Source organism: Brienomyrus brachyistius, unplaced genomic scaffold (genome assembly GCF_023856365.1).
Source record: "Brienomyrus brachyistius isolate T26 unplaced genomic scaffold, BBRACH_0.4 scaffold46, whole genome shotgun sequence".
Taxonomy (NCBI): Eukaryota; Metazoa; Chordata; class Actinopteri; order Osteoglossiformes; family Mormyridae; genus Brienomyrus; species Brienomyrus brachyistius.
This window is the reverse complement of record NW_026042321.1, coordinates 1607501-1615000: the sequence shown is the minus strand read 5'-3', so window position 1 is coordinate 1615000 and position 7500 is coordinate 1607501. Positions and strand designations below refer to the sequence as shown.

The following is a 7500-nucleotide window of genomic DNA, read 5'->3' as shown; positions in this document are numbered from 1 at the left end:
ACAGGCTGGTCTGAGTATTGCAGAAACTGCTGATCTTCTGGGATTGTCACGCACAACCATCTCTAGGCTTTACAGAGAATGGTTCGAAAAAGGGAAAACATCCAGTGAGGTGCAGTTCTATGGGCGAAAATGCCTTGTTGATGCCAGAGGTCAGAGGAGAATGGCCAGAGTGGTTCGAGCCAATAGAAAGGCAACAGTAACTCAAATAACCACTCATTACAACCAAGGTATGCAAAAGAGCATCTCCAAACGCACAACACATCGAACCTGAGGCAGATGGGCTACAGCAGCAGAAGACCACACCGGGTGCCACTCCTGTCAGCAAAGAACAGGAAACTCAAAGCTACAATTCGCACAGGCTCACCGAAATTGGACAATAGAAGATTGGAAAAATGCCTGGTCTGATAAGTCTCGATTTCTGCTGCGACATTCGGATGGTAGAGTCAGAATTTGGCGTCAACAACATGAAAGCATGGATCCATCCTGCCTTGTATCAATGGCTCAGGCTGGTGGTAGTGGTGTAATGGTGTGGGGGACATTTTCTTGGCACACTTTGGGCCCGTTAGTACTAATTGATCATCGTTGCAACGCCACAGCCTACCTGAGTATTGTTGCTGACCATAATAATAATCGATACTTTATTGATCCCCTTAGGGAAAGTGTCTTTACGCCTCCCACAACTTCCTCTTTTTTCATAGAGGAAGTTGTCTGCGAAGGGCTGCCACCCATAGCAGCGCCCAGGGAGCTGGGAATTACGGCCCTTGCTCAAGGACCCACAGGTTGAGGCTGGGTTTGAACCTGCAACCTTCTGATTACAGGCACACAGGCTTAGCCCAAAGAGCCACACACTGTTCCCTAAACAGTCCATGTCTATCCCTTTATGACCACAGTGTACCCATCTTCTGATGGCTACTTCCAGCAGGATAATGCACCATGTCATAAAGCTCGAATCATCTCAGACTGGTTTCTTGAACATGACAATGAGTTCACTGTACTCAAATGGCCTCCACAGTCACCAGATCTCAGTCCAATAGAGCACCTTTGGGATGTGGTGGAACGGGAGATTCGCATCATGGATGTGCAGCCAACAAATCTGCAGCAACTGCGTGACGCTATCATGTGAATATGGACCAATATCTCTGAGGATTGTTTCCAGTACCTTGTTGAATCTATGCCATGAAGGATTAAGGCAGTTCTGAAGGCAAAAGGGGGTCCAACCCAGTACTAGCAAGGTGTACCTAATAAAGTGGCCGGTGTGTGTGTGTGTGTGTGTGTGTGTGTGTGTGTATATACATATATATACAGACACACACACACATCACTAAAACATCTCTATATCTATAACATTTATAAGTTTACAGTTGTCCTTATAGCTACCATTCCTTCCTTTTCAAAATTAATTCAGACATGTTATAATCCATTGCAAGAATTACTAAAAGTAACTCGGCTATAATATTTTGTTGTATTGTTTATATTCATAATATTTCAATACAAGTATATAAATGGTCACTCAGTTCCTGGAGTAGCAAAGCTAATGGCACCGGCTGTGTAGCCCCAGTGGTCAAACTCACCCGTTTCACTGCCTAGCAGTGGCTGGTTGGCAAAGTGGTTGATGAATTCTCGCAGGGAGGGGAATTCATTGAATCCGAAACAGTACCGGTTGTCCTTCCGGATCACGTGAAAATGTTTCACCGAGTCCTTTGCTCTGCAAGGTAGCAGAAACAGTCATAGTACCGATGCATGCATTGCATCACTGGCCATCCCAGGTATCAGATGTCCCACCAGCAAGAAAAACAAAAAAACATCATATTTTTGTAATTAAATGAAGAATACAGTCCGATGGTGGCTGTAATTATCATGACATTTCACTTTTTGAGTCAATCTTGTGAGTGGTCACATTTGACATGTGGCATTTGTCTTATAACACTCATACATCCATCCATATTGTGACCGCTTATTCCCCACTGGGCTTGCGGTGGGCCCGGGGGCTTATCCTGGGAACAATGGGTGCAGGCGGGAACCAACCCCGGGCGGGCGCCAACACACCACAGGATGAACACTTATACAGATATACTATAGTGCCAAAAGTATTGGGACACCTGAACTTTAATGACATCCCATTCTTAATACAGAGGCTTTAATATGGAGTTGACCCACCCCTTGCAGCTGTAACAGCTTCAGCTCTTCTGGGAAGGCTGTCCACAAGCATTAGGAGTGTGTTTATGGGAATTCTTGACCATTCTTCCAGGAGATAATTTGTAAGGTCAGGCACTGATGTTGGATGAGAATGCCTGGCTCGCAATCTCTGCTCTAATTCATCCCAATAGTGTTCTATTGGGTTGAGGTCAGGGCTCTGTGCAGGCAAGTTCCTCCACACCAGACTCGCTCATCCATGTCCTTATGGACCTTGCTTTGTCCATTGATGTGCAGTCATGTTGGAACAGTAAGAGGCCATCCCCAAAATGGCTTTGAATGCTGCAGCATTAAAAGTTCCTTTCACTGGAACTAAGGGACCAAGCCCAACCCCTGCAAAACAACCCCACACCATAACCACCAAACTTTACACTTGGCACATTACCGTTCTCCTGGCAACTGCCAAAACAGATTTTGTGCGTCGGCTTACCAGATGTGCCCTAAATAATCTTTAGTGGGTATAATAATTTCTTATACATTATATAGAGTCATTCTGATACATCATATGCAGCCTTATAATCCAAGCAACGACAATTAAATTGAAAAATAAGTGAATATCCTAGGACAGCATCTAGCTCAGCTGGTTAGGATATCCAGTTTGAGTAATCCCATGTTCACTGGATCCTGAGTAACACCCTTAATCTTGACTCTGCTCTCTGATTCTTATCTGCATGTTGCTAGAGACAAAAGTATCTGAAATATCAACACAACTTAAAAAAAGTGACCACCTATATCTTTTTGTTCTTAAAGGTCTGTTCTGTGTTAGGTGGCAGTCACTGGCTTGTCTTTCTTGCTGTTATTGTTGGGGGGAGGGTCTACCTGACAGACAGGGCGAAGAAGGTGGGTCCTTCCTGACTGTTCCGGAGGAGGTAGCTGCCGTCACGGCCGTTGGAGAGGAGTAGCGCCTCGGCAGCGTGACGAGACAGGTCATAGTGGTACCAGCTGGCGGGGGGTCGGGGGGGGGGGGAGGGGATAGGGTGGGGGGCAAGGTGAAGGTTAACCCAGAAAAACACACAGAGAGCCAAGTGAGTTTCATAGCACACAGGACCGGATGCCGTGGCGTGTGGCCAGAGGGGGAGGGGGGCAACCACGCTTAGATGGGGGTTAACCCCAAAAAAACACAGGTTACAGGAAATGGCAAAGCCCACATCTCTTTACATGGAATAATTTAATATATCAATACCTGGAAAGAATATACACAAATACTATCTGTATCTATCTTTTGTTAAAGACGACGAAATATTCAAGTTGATTATATATTGTATTTCCATTTGAAAGCATTACTTCATCATACATAATAAGGGCTCTCTGAGAAGTGACGTAAACTCTGTTAATAGGCACAGTCCTCTATTTTCTAAGAACTCCGCAACGGTCGCCGATGACCCTCAGAGCTGACTCATAAAAACACAAACCAGCCCACTTAGGTTTTCTATTTCAGTTGTGGAATCCAGACCAAATTTACCTAAATGCCTTTGAAACCAAAACTGCGAAAAGCCTTTTGGTAGCTTTCAGAAGTTTTAATATTTAAGCAGGTTGTCAAAGGTTCATCTTTGAACGAAATGCATGCAAAAAAATTTTAATGAGTAATCGTTCTATAGTAAAAAGCCAAACACAGATGTGAGCTATTCTTGCATGACCAGGAAACAGAACCCTCTTCTCCCATCCTACACAACATATTCAGAGCTGCTACAGACTTCCTGCTGACAGATATAGGACCGCTTGCAAGTTTAATCTCAACTACAAGTATGAGGCAGAAGCAGAGGGAGGGTATTGATAACATTCTGAACTGATAACATTCTGCATTCAGGACCCAAATTAAAACGTTAAACACTCACCATGCAAAGCCAATTTGCTCAGTTTCTTGCTACCACAGAAGTTCAGATCTATTCATTTTTAAATCATGGCGGGATTAAGCTGCCAGCACGGCAAGTAGTAGATATGATCCCATATTCTATTCATCTGCAACTCAATATACAGAAGCTGAATTCCTGCAGTACATATGGAGCAGTATAGGTGGTGAACGTTAAGCCAGTGACCTGGGGCATCATTAGATCTATCTTAGGGGGGCTTAGTTCCTCCAAACAAATCTGTATTTATTGGCTTAAGTCATTAAGCCCCCCCCCCCAAGTAAAGACTCACCCTCCTTTCCATTTATCTCTAACTACACCCCTGGCTGCCACTCATCCCGAATAACACAGAGTTGTCCGATAATGCAAAAATAAAATTCTGTGTCCTGTTTTGAAACAATATGAGATGTGATTTGTCCCATAATTTCGGACCATGCGATTGGAACATGGTTCCATGTGTGTGGAGTTTGCATGTTCTCCCCTTGTCGTTGTGGGGTTTCCTCTGGGTATTCTGGTTTACCCCCACAGTTCAAAAACATGCTGGAGCTAATTGGGGTTACTAAACTGCCCATAGGTGTGAGTGTGCCCTGCGATGGGTTGGCACCCTATCCTAGGTTGTTCCCTGCCTTGCACCCATAACCTCCAGGATAGGCTCCAGTACTCCCACGACCCTGAATCGGATAAGTGGCTACAGAAAATGGATGGATGGATAGATGGATGAATATTCCAAAGAATTACACTTCATACTCAGACTACTATAGTAAACTAGTGAAAACCGCTTCTGGGAAGTGGGCAGAGCTGAGAAAATCACACACTGATCTCTTAGGTTGTTTTATTTATTTTTTTAGTCTGTTTGGTTTGTCCTGTTCTTGTTTATTAAAGATTTGGAGCAATGGTAGGTATGTTGGTATTCTGCAGGTAATAATAGTACAAACGTCAATAATGGCTGAGTCAAAACACACTGACCACGTGCTTTTAGTAGACATATTGAGTTCTTCTGACAGGTCAAAAGGACAGGCAGACAGATACTCTCAGCAAATCAGCGATGCCATATTCTCACTCCAGCCTTGACCAAAACCGTCGCAGGAACACAAATAAAAACAAAACAGTTAAGAGACACAACCTATGACCAATGTATGCCTAGCCACATATGCTAAAGAATTAATCAGGGGGGGTTTCCACAAAGCAAGAGTTAACTTAAACTAGAAGTCGTGAATGTCCAATAGGAATTCAAGTAAGGAGCATTCCTATTGGACAATCACGACTTCTAGCTTAGGTGGATGCAGGACTTGGCTGGAAAACTATAAAAACGTACATGACACCACAAACACATTTAGCATTACATGCATCATCATTACTATTTTAATTTTAATTTTTTTAAATCACACACTTCTGTGAAGTACCTCAGTGGGAACAGCACCCAACAGTGGGGGAAAAAAATTTGACAATTTAAAACTGACATCTAAACTTGTATTTTTAAGCTGGCATATTCTCTTCCCATCTGCATCTCATTGTTTTGTCGCATGTGATTTTAAGTGTTATTGTATTTTTATTTGTGAGGTGTCCTTGAGTGACCTGAAAGGTGCATTTAAAAAATGTATAATTATGAACCCAGTGTTAGAAATATTTTGTTGCTACTGAGATGTATTCAAAAAGCCTTGACCGACACAGGCTGAGGCTGGATTTGAACCTGCGACCTTCTGATTACAGGCACACAGGCTTAGGCCACAGAACCACACGCTGGCCCCCCAATTTATACATACATCGAGCATTCCTCACAGCTGAACTGAGGGATTCTCCTGGGACGTGACCACATACACTGCTGGCCTTAAACACAATCTGTTTTGACTCTCAGCTGTCTCCCCGCTCACTGAATTCGCATTCCCATGGATCACTGCGGAATATGAGTTTTGTTTTCCGTCCATTGTGAATAACATTGATGTTTCGTGGATTACCAGGAGTGCATTTTGGTGGAAAATGCTTAAAATACATGCCTGATTGCGCACAAAAGTTACGAGCCTGAGATTGCTGGGTGTGAAAATTAACGCATTTTGCGTTGGTCAGGTTCTAAGAGTTAATTTACTACCAGTTCAAACAGTGATAAAATATGCAACCCTGTATTAATCTGTAAATGGGATGTGGTAGCATATTATACTTCACCCACCAACCCAAACCAAGATAAGTGGTTGGGAGACAGATGGATGGATAGACTTTTTATTTTAAAAATACCTCAAAAGACAGTTATATTAGTAAAAATGTTAACTCCACCCTCAACACAGCTGGCTTGACTAATCGGCATCTCATTAAGTTAATTAAGTAACTAAGTGTCTCCAGCTGAACACCAGTAAGAAAAAGGAGTTGGTGGTAGATTTCAGTAGGAGACAGCAGCGTGATTACGAGCCCTTTGTCATCAACGGAGCTCCAGTGGAGAAAATGAGCAAATTCAAGTACCTGGGCGTCTACATCTCTGAGGACCTGACGTGGGCTGCACATACCCACGCTCATCAAAAAAGGCAAAGTAGCGACTGTGCCACCTTATACAGCTGAGGAAGTTCGCAGTCTCCCCTGCTGTCCTAAGGACTTTCCACTCCGGGGCTGTGGAGAGCATCCTCACTTAGAACATCTCATACTGGTACGGCAACAGCAGCGTTTTGAACCAAAAAGTGCTTCAGAGAGTGATCTTTGCAGGTCAGCTCTCCCTTCACTGCAGGTCAGCTCTCCCTTCACTGCAGGTCAGCTCTCCCTTCACTGCAGGTCAGCTCTCCCTTCACTGCAGGTCAGCTCCATAAGGAGATGTAGATCCAGAGCCATAAAGATTGTTAGAGACCCTCTCATCCTGGTAACACACTATTTCAGTTTCTGCAATCAGGAAGAAGGTTCCACAACATCATGACCAAAGCAGAAAGACTCAGAGTTTTTATTTGACTTCTTAATCAGGACACAGCCACCTCTCTCTACACTGTATTATAGTATAATATTATAGTACTTTTATACTATACTGGACAGCAACCTTCTCAGGGTCTCATTCTCACCATCATCATTCCATACAATGCACTTTCACTTTTAACTGCACATCGCACACCTGTTTCAAATCAATATATTCAAAGTTCTAAAAAATATATTTCTCCTTTTTATTTTTTCTTCATATCCTTTGTAACTAGTTGGACATTCAAATACATTTCACTGCATTTTGTACCTGTATGACTATGCATGTGACAATTAAAGAATCTTGGAAGTAACTATAAATTCAAGTAACTAATGCAGGGGGCAGCTGAGGGTTGTGTCCTGTGTCGTCCTGATGCTGAAATTGTTAGTTAATGGATGTTATTCATCTCCTTCTTTAAGAAAAGCTTAAAGCCACTTTCCGGCGTTCCCAGAGTACCATTAAAAGGGCACTGATGGCATTGAAATGGTCACCGAAAATAATAATGCTTGTTACATTTCAAACTATCTGAGGAAC

The 7500-nt window shown here is 43.2% G+C and overlaps 1 protein-coding gene across 2 annotated transcripts in view; it reads right to left on the bottom strand.

The window, feature by feature from the left end:
* Nucleotides 1-7500, bottom strand: part of LOC125723174 (dual adapter for phosphotyrosine and 3-phosphotyrosine and 3-phosphoinositide-like) — a 20756-nt gene that overhangs the window by 11952 nt on the left and 1304 nt on the right. For both annotated transcript variants that reach the window (XM_048999581.1, XM_048999582.1), the window contains exons 3-4: nucleotides 3013-3135; nucleotides 1572-1705 (exon numbers count right to left, since the gene is read on the bottom strand). In XM_048999581.1, the coding sequence (XP_048855538.1) occupies nucleotides 1572-1705; nucleotides 3013-3135 (257 nt within the window). The remainder of the gene's footprint in view (nucleotides 1-1571; nucleotides 1706-3012; nucleotides 3136-7500) is intronic.